Source organism: Rattus norvegicus, chromosome 14 (assembly GCF_036323735.1).
Source record: "Rattus norvegicus strain BN/NHsdMcwi chromosome 14, GRCr8, whole genome shotgun sequence".
Lineage (NCBI taxonomy): Eukaryota > Metazoa > Chordata > Mammalia > Rodentia > Muridae > Rattus > Rattus norvegicus.
In genome coordinates this window covers 99,219,137-99,235,952 of record NC_086032.1, presented here as the reverse complement: position 1 = coordinate 99,235,952, position 16,816 = coordinate 99,219,137, and the positions used below count along the sequence as shown (strand labels likewise).

The window sequence follows — 16,816 nt, the reverse complement described above, 5'->3', positions numbered from 1 at the left end:
TGTGTGTTGACCCCGAGGAAACACTTCCCAGAAGACTTCACCTCAACGATGCTGGTCAGGCCTTAAGCACAGCCAATTCGCAGCCCCGGCTGACCATTCTCGATTAGCAAAGCAAAGGTTCTACTTTAGTAGTTCTGGTCTCTCGTCAACCACAGCTGATTCTTCAGCTCCACCTGACCAGACACCACAGATTTTCACACAAATGGCCCTCTGACACTCCACAGCCAGGACGGCACTGTCTGCCCTGCTCTTAACTTTCTCATCTTCCAGACATCTACAGAACAGCTCACTGCGCTCCCAACACTCAATGTCTCTTGCAGCTGAAGGTCCAAAGTTCCTTCCACAATCCTCCCCAAAACAACATGGCGAGGTGTGTCACGAGCCTCTAGGGCCCTGACATCCTCAGAAGGGTCTGTGAAGTCGAAGCTATTCTGCTCATATACAACAGTATTGTTTGTCACGGTTAGTCCCAATCTCTCCCAAGTGAACCAGGGAATTCCTCAGCAGCTACAGAGTATGCTACGTTCCAGCAGAGCCCTGCAGAGGCCAGAGGTGAGCCCCGCAGGCTTCTGCCAGACGAAGCCCCGCCCACTAAGTTCTGCCCGTTTCTGATTTGGAAAACAGGGGTTCTTGATTTTCACAAACATTTTACTCACATTAGCTGCATGAGTTTACTGTTTTTTACATTTATTCAAATATCGACCAGCTTGGCTCACGTACAGGAGTTATCTAGGGTCCTTTTTCATATTTAAGAACGTAAAGTAAGCCAGAGACAAAAGGCATAGAGGATGGTGCTGTGTGATATTAAAGAGGAACGGAGTTGCTGGGTTACACAGCCCCACTTTCCCGTGGAATGCAGCAAGTTTTCCTAGCCACACTCATTCACCCTCCAGCCATCTGCAGGGCTGCCCTTTGACCCCTGTCTCCTTTCCCTGATGTAGATTTTCCAGATCTGCAGAGACTCCAGTCCCAGCAGAGTCCTTGTATAAGAAGGCTCTTCAGTTCTGGGGGCCAACGTGAGGGAGGTCTCAAGTCAAATCAGTCGTGAGATTCCAACATCCCTGCTCCCGCTGTCCCTCTGTGGTACATAGCAAATGGCTGGGGTCCTAAAAAGAGAAAGATAGCAACTGGTGTCTTATTTGGAAGTTCATATTCCACCTTTTTACAGTTAAAAATGTCATAACAATTTCTCTTTCCTCCTTAATGTCACCTGGGTCCTTTCTCGGAGCCTCCTGCGGTGAGTTCACCCCCACCCCCATCAACCAGCGGAGCGAATGGTTGCACACGCACATGCTTTACACCTGGCAGCCTGAAAAGCTCCTAGGGGCTTGTCGGGTCTCTGGCTCTGGTGGGCTGAAAGGGAGCTGCCCAGAAGAATGATTTCCCAGTCTGTCCCAGGCAGGGCAGGCCTGTTCCTGCCTCTCAAACAGGAAGAGGTGGAACTGAAGTCTATCCCGTTACTCCAAAGAATGCTCAGGCAGAACTATGAATAGCCTAGAATACTCTATTCTGAAAACACGCACACCCAGGAATGACTAGGTTCGCAATACCCTGGCTGTGTGCATATCAGTCTGGGAGGATAAAACCCTCCCCATTTCCAGAAACATGCTCACTTCAGAGCAGAGTTCTGCCAGGGGAACTGTGGTCGAGATGTTTGCTTGCTCCGTGCCCCATTCCTCCTCACAAATTCCCGGCTTCCGGAGCTCCAGTTGGCTGGAACTTGCTGTTCTCCTGGGAAGCCAGCCAGAACCCTCCTATTTCCCGAGAGCTTTTCTTCTACTTCTAAATGGAGTCGTTCAAAAATCTGATGTTCCACAGCACTTGAAGGGACTCCTTGCCTTGGGGCCCCCAGCCCTAAACACGGGCTCCGCCCCTTCCCCTGTTCTGGACTGTGGACCTGACTGTAACCCAAACCAACTTCTTTGGTGGGCACTGGGCCCAGGCCAAAGGGCAGATGCCAGGAAAAACGTCACTAGGCAACAGGGCTCCCACAGAGTTTTAGCCACCTCTTCCTGCAACTCTCCACTCTCCCTCTTGCTTGTCTTGGAACCCTGGGGCAGGTTGGAGCAGCCCATCTAAGAAGAAGTCCATGCCCAGAGAGGGCTGCTTAAGTCACAGACCGCAGAGTGACCGGAACAGGATTGCTGACGCTCCCTCTTCTTTCATTTCCGGTTTCTCTCACCATTTCCACTCAACAAGGCGTCTCCTCTCCGGTAGCCATTTGTAAGTCCTAGAGTTTCAGCAACAAATATAATGAGCTGAAAGAGCTTCCCTGTGGACCCAACACACTGACGGATGTCAGCAATTTCAAACAAGGGAGGACTGGGAAGTCACTGGAAATAGGAGAACAAGCCCGACGCTAAAAGGGTGCTACACTTTGACCCTGTCACAGTCAAGGGGTATCCCAGCCTCAAGGCATGAAGCCCAAATCTAGCAACCAGAGGGACAGAAATAAATGCCAAGAGCAAAATGGCTAAGAATGGGAACTCAGAAGTGTGACTTTGGATTTCCCACTGTGTGTGTGTGTATGTGGGGGGGGGGTGCCCCGTCTGCTTCCTGCTTCTGCTCCACTCTGTGAAGCAGGCAGGCAGGGGTTTCCCTGAGACGGTGGGAGGCCTTTTGCCTCCAGTTCCTAGTCCAGTTGCTCTAGCACGGGCTGTGACCCCATTCTAACCACATATCACCCATAAGTACGAGCACAGTGGGAAGAACGCAAAAGTAAACTGCTATTGCTTTCCTCAAGAGCTTTGCAGATGTCGCCGCTTTCAAAAATCGAACTCCAGCCCCTGTGGATCCACCCCGTGTACTGGGGTCACTGTGGAGGTTTGTCGCTAGTCTGGTGACTGCTTCTTGAACGGTGCCTCTGATGTTTTCTGGTCGATTTCTCTGCTTCCAGTTTATCTGTCTTGTGCATAGGATCCATGCACATGCATTTAGTTTTAATATATGTATGTATATATATATATAAAGTAAAATATATGTATATGTATATATATGTGTGTGTGTGTATACATGTGTGTGTGTGTGTGTGCGCGCGCGTGTGCATGCCACAACACAAGTTTGAAGGTTTGAAGGTTTGAAGGGAACAAACCTTTGAGAATCAGTTTTTTTCCATAGTTGGTTCTAGAGAACAAACTCAGGTCCTCAGATTTCCAGACCAGTGCTTTCTCCCACCTTCTCACCAGCCCCACATACATCAACTACACCATGAACCCAACCAGACCTTACGTAGAATGTGGACTCGAGGGTTTCAATGGGCAGCATCTTGCACAGCACAAACCTGATTGGGGCTCTCATTGAGGGACCAGAGAGCCAGGAGTTCTTAGGCAGGCTCAGGTGAGGGCCCCTGGCCTCCCTTGGCCCAGTGTCCATCAGTGATGGCTATGCAGTGCTGGGCCCTGCCTTGTCCAGCATCAGAGGTCAGTTCTGAAGAGACAATGAGTGCACTTGAGACGAATAAATAGAACTTTCCAAGGCTCCCAGTGGGGGAGGCTCTGGGCCTAGCCGAGTTCAGCAGCCTGTGCAAAGAGGGAGAAGCAATAAAGGGCAATGTTCTGAGAGGGCCAGCTACTGAGGCCTACTGGGAGTCCCAGTGGAGTGAGGTGGTGTCTACTTGGTGGCACTAGAGGTGTAGAGAGGGTAGAAAGGAGTTTGTGCTGAGTCTTGGACTCAGTGTGCCTCCAGTGTTTTCTTGGAAGCTTGGAATAAGCATGGAGGAACTATGAATCAGATTTGCGGTACACGCATACACGCATACACACACACACACACACACTCACACTCACATGGACACATGCGTGCATGTGACACTCTCGCACACCTATAAACCAAATTCAAATCCACATTCATTCTCATTTCACTGGACATAAACTGTACTCCTGGCTGTTTACTTGTTTGAGGTATCTGGAAGATTCATAGGTGTCGCCCAGCTTTTCAAGGCCACTGGAATAGGAACTGCCAGCACCCAACCCTACCCTCTCAAGCTCCAGTGAGTCCCCACTGTGTCCTTGCCGAACCCTGCTGTCCTGTTTCTAACACCCCCATCAGCCGTGTTCTCTGTGGGTCTCTGCTGACTTTCCCCTAAGGGGAGGAAGTGCTTCTGTTTCTCGGCTCCTTTCAGGGGAAGCCTAGCACTCCTTCCCCACGCACTCCCGAAGGGATGGGCACACACCTCCACAAGGGGCTGTGACAGGGGATGGGGATAACAGGCTGTGGAACATCAGTCCGGCCATCAGGACAGGTGTGACCAAGCTTCTGGATTCCCTGGTGGGAGGTGAGTGGAGAAGGAAGCAGTACCAGCCGTCCCACTACCATGGGTGTGGCACTCTGCCCTGGAGACGTCTGCACAAACCTTTCAAACCACTCTACCTGGAGTCAAAGAATCCCATCCCTGTGATTGTCACAGCCAGCTCTAGTCTCAGCCCCACCATCCGAGAGAGACACAGATTACTGCAATGGTGTTTAAGGAAGGCCCTAGAAGGTTCTCGCAATGGAGCCACAGCCATAGACACAGTAGATAAGCAGTGCGTTCGTCTGCCCGAGCTGCCATAGCCAACCAACACCGCAACCAAGAACGTAAACAACCCACATGCATTTCTCACAATTCCAGGGGCTGGGAGAGGCGCAGACCGAGGGCTGGAAGACTTGGCTCCTAATAAGGATGCTGGTTAACACTGATTGTCAGCTCGACAGGTACAAGACCCACTGAAGATGCTGAAGAGACAGCAACCGTGCATGTAAGGGACTTTTTTTAACCCAACTTTTCTTTTCAACGGTCCCATAAAGGATTGTTTTGGGCAGGTTAACTGACAGAGGAAGACCCATCCCAAATTTGGGTGGTGCCATTTCCTGGGACCAGGGGTGCAGCGCAGGGCTGCATGTGTGGAGAAAGCTAGCTCAGGCCCAGCGTCCCTTGAGAGCTGATGAATATGACCCCCTTCTCCCTTCCCTGACATGATGGACTGTACCCTAGAGCTACGAGCCAAATAAAACCCTCTCTTCTCTAAGGAACTCTTGTCAGAATATTTTGTCTCAGCGGCAAGACAAGTAGCTATTAGTTAGCACTCTTCCTGCCTCCCAGATGGCCATTTTGTCACTGTCCTCACACTGTGGAGGGATAGCCCTTCTCTCTCTTCCTCTTCTGATGCCATTGGGAGCCCTGTACTGGTGACCTCATCTAGTCCCAGGCACTCATAAGGAACCCCATCTCCAAACGCCATTAATTAGGTTAGGGCTTGAAAACATGGGTTTTAAGAGTAGTGCAGTTTGGTCCATGGAACACATCACAGTTCTCCTGTGGAAAATACATGCATATATACACCACATGTATAATATAGACACATACATGTGTTGAGAGACAGTTGGTATCATTCTCTTCCCACTTGCTGTCTGATCATCATGCTTTCCTCACAGAAGGCAGTCCTGAACTGGGGGTGGGCATTTGGGGGATCCAGCTGAGGAGATGCTGGGATGGGAAGGGCATGAGAGCCCACTCTGCCAGCTCCCATGATGCCCTTCTCTGCAGGCACAGAAGGGATATCACATAGGGATGTGGACCAGGGGCTCGACACTGAAACGAGTCCAGGAGAAGATTACAGTCCATGAAGCCAACACATTTTTATGGAATACTTCTTCTAGCTCTTACAGCTCACATATGAAAGAAACCTTCATAAAAGATCCTCTAGGTTTAACTACAGCCCTCAGAATGCAAAGGATATTACCAACGTGAATCGTGAAAGCTGCAAGGAGCTTTTTACTATCAATAGCTCAGAAAAGCGCACTTCAAACACATCCAGAGAGGCAACTATCCGCTCTCCCAAAGAATTGAATCAGAACGGCTGACACATGAGGAAAAAGTGTGTCTGGCCCGAAGCTACAAAGAACACTGTTAGCAAGGTGATGGGCAACACACTGATTTAAATATTACGATTTTCCTGGCTCCTGGTCGTCTTCATAAAACATGTTCTTTGTGATTTCTTTGACATTTTAAATGTAATTCTTTTTCCCTCCTTGCCCTCTCACCTGCACAGGGATTTTCCCTGACAGCCCCGGGGCCAGGGTCATGGATGGTCTGGGAATAGAGCATAGGTTCTGGATGGAATGTTAGCACTTATTTAGAACGCCCCTCCCATTTTATAGAGAAGGAAGCAGAGAAACACGGCAAGCTGATATTCGAACTTGAATACAGGACTCTGGCTACAATTGTACCTGTGGCTTTCAAGATTCATCGTCATAGTTTTCTACCATGAGTGCCTTGGGTCTCCAAGGGTCTGCATCAATGAGTCCCAACTGGAGAGAGAGTGAATGTTAGAACTAAGGTCTAAGATTAAAAATCTGTGGTAAAACTGGAACTTTGCCCAGAAAAGCTGGGGCAGACTACAGATGACCCAGGTGAGCCAAGTCCATTCAGTCCTGCATTCTTACTCCTCCCCGACTTATTGCACCCTGTCCCTCCCCCCTTAACCCTTCCCTCCAGCTACTGTGGGGCAGGGAGCACAAATAGGCCCTGTCCCTCCTCTTAACCCTTCCCTCGGGCTACAGTGGGGAAGGGAGCACAAACCTTTTGCTGACTTCTTACTGCCCTGCTTCCTAAGCACACTCTACTGCAGGGTTTGAGTTTGAGCCCAGCCTGGGCTACGTTTTCTTTCAAACTGCTGTTAATGCGAAATATGGAGATCTAGAGTGGCCACAACAAACAGACCTCAGATTCCATGCTGGCTCTAGAAATTCCTCAGTGTTGACTGGTCTTCCAAATGAAATAGACAATCTGGACCTTGTCACATCCAATTTCATTAGTGACCACAGGGGACAACCAGGGGGCAAGCCAGGGATAGCTGGTGTGACTAATTTTGACTGAGGCCTTTAACAATGTCTTGATGCTAAGAAGGGCACAATCTGTTGGCTCCAGCTGTCTAGCACCTTATGAGATTTGGCAAAGTCTGGACATGTACTATTGATTTCCAAACAAAGTGGATGCCCTTTGAAGCTTTAACAATCAGGGTCCCTACATCATCTTAAATTAGGAGAGGGCAGCTTTCTCTCTCCTTCCGTGTGGTAGGATAATGTATGCAAAACTGCAAATCCTTAAAAGCTGTCTGCGCCCCGTGTTTCCCCTCATTGTTTCTGTAAAGGCAACCTGGAAGCATCTAAAAAGTAAACCAAGTGCCATCCGCTTGTGTGCCCCCCAAAATACACGAGTGTGGGCCCAGCTAATAACTCAGCTCAAAGGGCATCCTTTGGGCACCACGTTCTGTTCTTACACAAGTTACAGGACGATTATTTATGTTGATCGCTGTTAGTAAAAACCAAAGCTTCCAGAAACAGCTCTCAGTGGCGCACAAGTCTTCACATATAGCTCCACGGGGCTTTTCAGGGATGTCCGGGGCTCTTGAGAGCCACCAAAAGGCCCCCTGTTTCTTTACTTACCACCCCAGGGGGCTTATCATCCTAAGTACATGGCTAATTCCCACTCTCTGATCTTCTCCACGTTCAGTGTCCTAAATTTTAACCAAGAAGGGGAGCTAAGCTAGAAAGCATGGTTACATTCCCAGCAAGCTGAGAAGCTGAGGCAGGAGGCTCCCAAGTTTGGTCCGGTCCTGGGCTCCACAGAAAGACTGTCTAAGGAAAGGGAAGGGGCAGTGTTTACAGATGAGTCTGTACTCAGTGCCCAGGAGGGAAACCCATCCATGCCTTAATTAATTAATTAATCGGATCTGTGGCTCTCTCTGGGCAGAGAATTCCAGAGAACCAGAAGCCACTGCCTCGGCAATGGCAGCTTCATTTCAGACTCTCAGATGACAAGAGCACTCTGAGTGGCTCCAACACGGGAGCGAGTGCTTGGCTACTTCTGATATTTCAAACTGAGCCCATTAGGACAGTTGTGAAAAACACATCTTGACTGTCACCAGGTCAAAGTGTTCTACGGCCTCTTTAACGAGTGGAGAATGGAGCCCCGCCTTTGTACGGGTGGCATGCTGAGAACCTCGCCGACCAAACAAGCAGGCCATCATTCGCACCCAGAGAACTCTGCAATCTGGTCAGGAAAGCAAGACGTGGCGCTGGAAAAAAACGTAAGTAAAATGTGAGACGTACCGCAAACGAGACGTAAACAAAGCTCCAGGGTTTCAGGTGTGAGAGATTACATCTGGCTGCAGTAACCCACAGGGATGGACGGGAGTGATATGTGAGTCCAGTCTCTTGCACACAGAGCAACCGGATCTGCCGGCGTTTCTTGAGTTACCCGTGCAAAAAGGTTGTCTCGCTAGCGGAACCCACGATACAACTTGTGTTCATTTTCCTTCACCACATAACACATTAATACGGACTTGGTGGCTTCAGACACACACAATCATCATTGCCCCACAGTCTGAGCACCAGGACCCTGGCCACGGACTTGTATCAGTATCAGTTGGCTCTGAGTTCATTGTGTGGTTGGTTTGAGTTGAGAATTTACTGTTATGTATCTGACTGATAGATTACAAGCCTCTGGAGTTTGGGTTTTACTGGGTTATGGGGATTTGTGACAGCTAGCCACAGGGGGTGGATGGCTGGGTTTCAAGGCAGGAGAATGGCAAAGGAAGGGCAAATTGGGCAGCCACCACATGGAGACCATGGGGGCAGGGAGACTGCGTTACTAGAGAGTAGCTGGTGATAGTGTGGGCTGCTTTTTAGTAATTACTGCAATAGGATTCTTACTCACAAAGCTGAACTTCAGCATCCTCTAGGCTGTACCATCATCTGAAATGACTCAATACCCATTCGGGTTATTGACAGATTTTATTGCCCTGCAGTTATAGAGATGAGGTCCCTGTTTCCTTGGTAGCTGTCAGAAGTACTGTCAGGAGTGTCGGAACATCCATATTAACTGTGAGGCTCTCCTACAATAGGGCAACTTGGACCCAAATCCTCTTTTAAAGGACTTCCCTGGAGAGCTGAAGAGACAGCTCAGCAGTTATAAGCCCTGCATCTCTTTCAGAGGACCCAGGATCCAGGGACTCCAACGCTGTCCTCTGGCCTCCACAGGTACCCACATGGGTATAACATACATATATGTAGGCACGCATACATTTAAAAAACCTTTAAGGGGTTGGGGATTTAGCTCAGTGGTAGAGCACTTGCCTAGCAAGTGCAAGGCCCTGGGTTCGGTCCTCAGCTCTGGGGAAAAAAGACAAAATAACAAAAAAATCTTTAAAGAACATGCCAAGTCAAATCCTGCCCAACTAACATAATCAGAGTGACCTCCTTTTGGATTAACCAGAGTACGTGAGTACCTCAATTATATTATAAGTCCCTTCACTGTCCTAGAACACGCCCCCTAATCATGCCTCAGCAAGCCCATGTCCCCTTAAAGAGAGGGACACAGGGACATGTACTTCGGGAACAAGAAAGGATAGTGCTGCTGGCCTCCTGCCTGCAGCCGCAAACACAGCAGCGAGCGAAAGCTTTGGAGACGACGTGAGAACACAAGTCGCACTTGTACCATCTCTTGTACAAGTTCAAACCAACCAACCAAGAAGAGGCCCCGAGAAGGATGGGGAATATAGTAAAAAGTGAGGTAAATTAAATCTTAAAAACGTGACTAGCACAGTATGTTCACTACACTCTACTTATGAATATATTACCATATTAAAGAGTGTGCACTCGTGCGTGCACACACACTCACATACTCATATGCACACATGCATATACACACATCCATCCATACATACATGCATGCACACACACACATACACACATGCACGCACACGCATACACACTCATTGGTTGGTGGTTTAGTCCCTGGGAGCTCTGGTGGGGTCTGCTTGGTTGATACTGTTGTTCTTCCTCCGCACCACCTATTCTTACAATGCAACGTGGAACTCTTCCCCATTCGCTGTGCAGTGTATGTCATGCTCTTTTCCTGGCCAAGTGGGCAGTGAGTTTATCACCAATAAAGAGTGGCACTAAATGTACTGGCGCAATAGAGGAAGAAACACTATAATCAAATTAAGTCATTAAAACACCGTTTTCCCACTTTGTCTCTTGAGAATCCCCTCCCCTGCAACCCTGCCTTCATATACTCCCAGAAAAGCCACACATAGATGCAACAGCTGACAGTCACAGCTAAGGTCCCAGACAACAGCTATCGTCAAATGCCAGACAACAGCTATCGTCAAATGCAGCAGATATGTGGGCAAAAGAGCTTGCTCGCTCCATGCTGTTAAATCACCCCTCACCTACCAGCCATCCCAGTTACTAACTGCAGGGCAGGAGCAGAACTGAGCAGTCCCCTTTGAGCCCTGATTTGTAAACTAAATAAGTTGTTATTTCAAGCCTTTGGTCTGAGGTGGTTCGATGACGTGTGACTGGAACAACGATGGGATGCTGCTGGATTCTGGGGGTATCCCAGCCCCCTTCCCAACCATGAAGGTGGAAGCAGTCAACAGACAAGGAGGGGCAGCTCATAATCACACAGCATCTGATCCTCCTGCTTTAATCTGCGGCCGTCCCTGGAAGGGATTAAAAACCCTGACCTACTGTCCAAAAGGAGCTTGGCCTACTGTCTAACTGTAAGCAAAGGAGAAAGCAGGAGGATGGGGTTGGGGTGGGTTGAAGAGAGGACAGGAAGAGAGGAGCCGATTTAAAATTGGCGCCTGAAATGCAGATACAGGAAACGGAGTGGCTGGTAGAGAAGACAGAGATCCCCCTAGACAGAGGCCGGTCCTTGCTCAGCTGGTAAAAGGCAGCCTGGCTCCACCCTCCTAACCTCTGTGCTGGGCTTAGGTTCTGTCAACGGACACAAACTGTACACAGCTGGGAAGAGAGAACCTCAATTAAGAAATTGCCTCCCTCGGATTGGCCTGTGGGTACGCGTGTGGCACATTTTCTTGATTTCTAATTGATGTCGGAAGGCCACGCCCACAGTGGGCGGGGCCGTACCTGAATAAACAGACCCAGGCTGTGTAAGAAAGGGAGCTGTGAAAACTCAAGAAAGCAAGCCAGGAAGCGGCATTCCTCGATGGTGTCTGCTCCAGTTCCTGCCTCCAAGTACCTGCCTCGGCTTCCTTTCAAAGACAGGCTGTAATCTGTAAGCCAAACACACCCTTCCTCCCTATGTGGGTTTTGGTGTGTGGTTGATCACAGCGACAGAAAGCTAACTAAAGCTTCCGCTCAGGTTCTGAAAATAGGAACCTGGCTTCTAAATACAAACGGAATTTCCCAAAGCCATGCCACGTCCCGAGACCTCTACAAAGCATGTAATTCCAGTTGTGTGGCTGCATCTCAAGAGGAGCTGCAGTTAAAAAAAACAAAAAACAAAAAAACAGGCTTCATACATGTGTTCTTGCTTATCGGGTAGGGCTGGAGGAGAGGATTTCTGAGGGATCAGAAGTCTGGTACAGATAGGGCAGTGTGGGAGACTGCTCAGAACGGCAAGAATAGTGCATGGCACATCATACAGATATATGTGTGTGTGTGTGTGTGTGTGTGTGTGTGTGTGTGTGTGTGTGTGTATATATATATATATATATATATATATATATATATATATATATATATATATGTTTTGTTGCTTTTTCTCCTTACTCCTGCGCAAAGCCATGGGTCCTCTTTTGCTCTGTATTCATTGTTTATGATTTCCTCAGAACACCAAATCCAGACACAACAATGAGCCCTTAAGCTTCTCCAGAAGCCAGCCATTGCCTGGAATATTCCAGCCATACTCTAGGACTATGTTGGAAATGCTAACCCACGAGTATCACTGGGGATGGCTGGTTCCAGGAGCACTTCAGGTCAGTGGCCATTTCCTTAACCAGCCTGTCCAAGCCACAGACATCTTCCCCACAGCCAAGCCATCCCTGTGTAGACAGATATGACCCTGCCCACTTAGCCAAGACAGCTTTTGAATTGTGGGCCCAGTGAGAGAAAGGAGCCCGCTTCACATTTCCCTCGTTTCCTGACAGCTCTGAGTCAGGTTTACTGTCTCTGCAGAGATGGCTCTGCCTTTTGCAAGGCACCCACAGAAAGGAGGTTCCCCACAGTCCACCTTCTGGAAAGTGCCTCTGTACACTTCCATACCACCCTATCCCTCTATCCCTCTTGGGGCCCAGGACCCTCTGTCATAGCCCCACCACAAAGAGGCTTAAGGCGTCTTCTTAGACATGGCACTGATGGGGCTCCTCAAAGCTATGGGGTAGTCGGGAGGGGCCTCAGGGCCAACGGAAACAATTCCACAGTGAGCACCTCTGCCGGTGCAAAGTAATGTTCCCACTCGATTGGGAAAGAATGGCTCTGGAGTCATCTGGGGCCGCACCAGCAAGGTCCCTCAGAGTAGCTGGTCTTGGCTACTCCCTTTTTCCACCCTTTATCCCTTTGGTTTCACCTCCCAGCACTAGATAGGATAGAACCATGAATAGAGGGGAGAGAGCAATTAAGAAAATCCTTAATCTACTTTCTTTTGCTTTGTTCCTTTGGTGACCACAGCTACTAACAAACTACAGCCAACCTCCCTAAATGACCAACCACCACCTCCACCTCTCCAGTCCTGGCATTTATGTACCCTCTGAAAAAGTTCCCAGAATTCCAAATGCCACGAGATCACAGGTGGCAAAACCACACTTATGCTGGAGCACGAGACAAATTGTAGTCAGTGGCTGAGGACAGCCCAAAGCAGCACCATATCCCCACACGTGGAATTAAAACAGAAGCGCATTCTTATTGCATTGACTGACATCAGGAGGTCTTCCTCAATTCCTCCTCCTCACAACTTTCTTTTTTTTTTTTTTTTTTTTTTTGGTTCATTTTTTTCGGAGCTGGGGACCGAACCCAGGGCCTTGCGCTTCCTAGGTAAGCGCTCTACCACTGAGCTAAATCCCCAGCCCCTCCTCACAACTTTCTATCCATTTCGTATTTTTAGTTTCGAGAGGAAGAAAGAGTCGTGACATTTGAGTCAGGCCTGGTAGTCATATAGCAGGCAAGCAGCCACACAGAGGACCCACAGAGAAGGAGTGAGCCCAGGGAAGCCAGAAGAAGGATGCTTAGGCTCTGGTAGCACTCCAGAGAATCGAAGGAGAAGAAAAGGGGGGTGGGGTGGAATCCAGTCTTAGCACGGCAGAGCAGACCCAATTCACAGGGACTCTGCTACAGGAGTGGGAATTCTGGGAAGGAAAAATGCATTATCTCATTAAAGGGTCTCTCACTGAACCTGAAACTTGCCATCTCAACTATACCAACTGGCCACTGATTCTCAGAGCTCCATTTGTCTCCACATCTCAGCAACAGAGTTACCAAGAGAAATAACCACTCCTCCTCACCTGGCCTCCTACGTAAGTGCTGGGATCTGAACTCAGCTCCTCGGGCTTGTTCAAACAGCATTTTATCCACCAAGCCACCTCGACAGTTCTGTCTTTCACTCTCTACGCTCTACCCCCCTCCCCTTGGTATCCAACAAATGACCCAGATAGCAGAGAAAGAGAGACTACATGGGGATTACTAATCCAAGACCCCCTTTCCTTTCACACCAGCACCCTGATTTTAGGGTCTAACTCAGAACAATATGATACATTCTTCCTAATGACAACCAAAGACTTGAGGAAAAAAAGAGTATGGGACCTAAACACAACTAACTGTGAACTTGAAATCAAATGATCAAAGGGCTGTCACTGAACAGAGAAGATTCTAGAACTCTGTACTCTCCTAGTCCTTTGTTGGATGTGAGCCTGTAAATATTTTCTCTGGTTTCATAATTCACCTTTTCTTCCTTTCAATGAGAACCTTTTAGGACAAATTTAATTTTGCTTGTCTAACAACACATCTTTGCATCTATGACTGTACTTTTGTCAAATCTAAGCATTCTTTTCCAAACCTCTCTTCCCCTGTTTCTTCATGTGTGTGTGTGTGTGTGTGTGTGTGTGTGTGTGTGTGTGTGTGTGGTCTGTGTGCATATATTACACATATATAGAAACCAGAGGACAACCTCAGATGCTGTTTCCCAGGGATCTGCCTGTCTCCATCTTTCTAGAGCACGGGGATGAGTATGTTCCAGACAAACTTCCCAACAAGGCAGACAAAGGGAAGACTAACAATATGAGTAGGCCGGACTGTGGGGTGCCGTCCATCTCAAGGGGAAGAAGTGGTTCCTGAGGTTATGAGGCAGCTGCTATACCGTGTCTGGAATCTGAAGCAGGGCAGTGTGGGCTGAGCTTAAGCCTTCTCCTTTTCATTCATTCCAGGACCCCAGCCCATGAGAGGCTGTCACCTACATTCCAGGAGAACCAGAAAGGAAGCCATCCTAGTCTTGAATTAAGCAAGACCAGTTTTCGCCAGGCATGGTTGGACAAACCTGTAATGCCAACACTTTCAGTGTCAGTGTCCATGGCATGAAACAGGGCTTGATCGTGGCCATTAAAACAAGGGGCTGATTTCCCCTGAATAAGAAGTCTACAGGTAGGGGTTGTGGCTTGGCAGTAGAAAGTCTGCCCACCATGCTCAAGGTCTTGAGTTCAATCCTTAGCACTGAAAGTAAACAGAAAGTCTGGAAGTGGGCAACAGGACCAGCCAGCCACGGACCCTGTCACCATTCAGGACTAAATTCTACCTTACTACTCTACCATCGTTAGCACACGTCTGCCCTTGCCATGGCTGAATCCCAGCATGAAAGCAAAGAGGAAGAGAGAAGTTTCAAGCCAACCTTTTATGGAAGACACTGGCTCTTCCCCAAACCTCATCAGTTATGCCTCCATGAAATCTTGTTGGCCAGAAGCACTTTATAGATCTGTGTTGGAAAACAAGAGGTCTGAATAGCAGATTGCCGCTTACACCCAGGTAGGTCCCACTTAAAATGAGAAGGGAAAATTCAAGTCAGATAAGATGGTGTGCACCTGTAATCCCAACCCTGGAGAAACTGATCATGAGTTCGAGGCCAGCCTGGAGTACTGTGACACCCTCCCTCCAAAACATAAATAAGTAAGTAAATAATAAAAAGGAGGTTTGGGGATGATGTAACCAACTGCAGACATGTCAGAATGGAAGCATCGAATAAGCTAAATCAAAAAGCAGAGAACAAGTATTTACTATTCAAATGTAATCCCACCTGAAGCTTCTGAACAGGCATCTAAAGAAAAGGCCACATTCCGACAGCCTAGGCTGTCTTTAGAAGCTTCCTGTGCATATAGCACTTAGCAAGTTGCTTGCCCAGAGACTACCCAGAATTCCTGGGATCAGCAGATACAATATAAAGTACAGGATGTTCTAAAAATGGTACTTGTCATAAGAGCTAACATGACTGCCCTGGCCCAGGGATAGAAAGATTGGTGAGCACTTGAGTGATGAGCCCCATCTATAATTTAGTGAGCTCCACTCATTCACGGACTCCGACACCGCCTGACAGGGGAAAAGGGCCATCTCCTTCCGCTCCTGTTCAAGTCACCAGAGAGTTGTGGTTGGCGATGATGGGAAGTGTTGCAAAGGAGCCCGGCATTTCCTGTGCCCTAAACGGCTCCAGCTTCCGAACCTGGGCATGCTCCAGACATAAACCCAATGAGGCAGACAAAAGAAATACTAACAATTAGTCAGGCATGCAAGGTCCAGTGGAAATAGTCATTAAAGATACGATATGATCATTTGGTGGTTTTCCAGAGAGCTTTATCACAGGGTGCTGCCAGCCTTTCAGCTGCTTTCCAGTTGTGCGGTGGGACAGCAAGCTGAGAGGCCCCTCCCTCTGACTCCAGCCAAGCTGAGAGGCCCCTCCCTCTGACTCCAGTCTGGAGCCCTTTTCAATGGCACCTGCTAATCTTGTTAAATCTTAAATGCTTTTTGGTTTTATGGGTCCACTTGCTTTTCCTTCCAGCCTTCTTTGACCTTGTTGTCTTTGTGTGGCTTGTATGTGTGAGGGTTGTACAGTTAATTCTAGAACACAGCAGGATGAAGACTATGTATGCGACATATGCCATAGACAAAAAGGTACAGAAAAAAAATGATGTTGCTCTTCAAATAAGATTAAAGATATATACTGGGCATTTAAGATATGTAATGAATTTTGGTCACCTGACCGCTGTTTTCAGAAGGGGAAAATGAATTTGTCCTAAAGTCATTTTAGCTCAGTAAAAATGCACCAGACACGAGAATAGAAAATGTATGTTACTTTTCCCCTGCCGCCGCCAAGTTGCGCAGAGGCGGAAGCTCTGGTGCATTCAAGATTCAGCATCACCCATAATCTACCGCCATGGCCGAGGAAAGCATAGCTGTTGGAGGTGTAATGGACATCAACACTGCTCTACAAGGGATGCTGAAGACCGCCCTCATCCATGACAGCCTAGCACGTGACATACGCGAAGCTGCCAAAGCCTTTGACAAGCGCCAAGCCCATGTCTATGTGCTTGCCTCCGACTGTGATGAACCCATGTGTGTCAAGCTGGTGTACGCACTCTGTGCTGAGCACCAGATCAACCTGATAAAGGCTGATGACAACAAGAAACTTGGGGAATGGGGAGGCCTCTGTAAAATCGATCGAGAGGGGAAACCACAGAAAGTGGTTGTTTGCAGTTGTGTAGTGGTTCAAGATTATGGCAAAGAATCTCAGGCCAAGGATATCATCAAGGAGTACTTCAAATGCAAGAAATGAATAAATAAAATTTTGGCAAAAGAAAATGTATAAGTTAGTCTAGCCATACTACACAGAAATTAGCTATATCATAAAACTATTAGATGTACACACCTTATGATTCAACAATTTCACTAATCTAAATTCTTTGATTTTTCACAAAGCTATGTGTCTAGGATTCTGAGTGTAGTATAAAAGGATTAAATATGAACAAGTCAGGGCTGGAGAAATGGTTAAGAG

The 16,816-nt window shown here is 48.1% G+C and overlaps 2 protein-coding genes across 7 annotated transcripts in view; one reads left to right on the top strand and one right to left on the bottom strand.

The window, feature by feature from the left end:
* Nucleotides 1–670: 670 nt before the first annotated feature.
* LOC102548772 (uncharacterized) overlaps nt 671–16,816 on the bottom strand; it is a 31,040-nt gene continuing 14,894 nt past the window's right edge. The window contains exons 1-2 of one of the 6 annotated variants that reach the window (XR_005493467.2): nt 2,007–6,571; nt 671–1,106 (exon numbers count right to left, since the gene is read on the bottom strand). Coding sequence is in view for 1 of the 6 variants with exons in the window: in XM_039092872.2 (XP_038948800.1) it covers nt 1,039–1,106 (68 nt within the window). In the remaining 5 variants the exon portion in view is untranslated. The other 5 variants (XR_005493470.2, XR_005493468.2, XR_005493469.2 and 2 more) reach the window with 5 other exon arrangements.
* On the top strand, nt 7,882–16,645 carry Rps12l10 (ribosomal protein S12 like 10). The gene is made up of 2 exons (XM_039092873.2): nt 7,882–8,069; nt 14,208–16,645. The coding sequence occupies exon 2, from the start codon at nt 16,199–16,201 to the stop codon at nt 16,595–16,597; it is 399 nt and encodes a 132-aa protein (XP_038948801.1). The 5' UTR covers nt 7,882–8,069; nt 14,208–16,198; the 3' UTR covers nt 16,598–16,645.

What these genes read in the sequence shown, in the direction of transcription:
- Rps12l10 (XM_039092873.2), top strand. Translation starts at nt 16,199, where the DNA reads ATGGCCGAGGAAAGCATAGCTGTTGGAGGTGTAATGGACATCAACACT.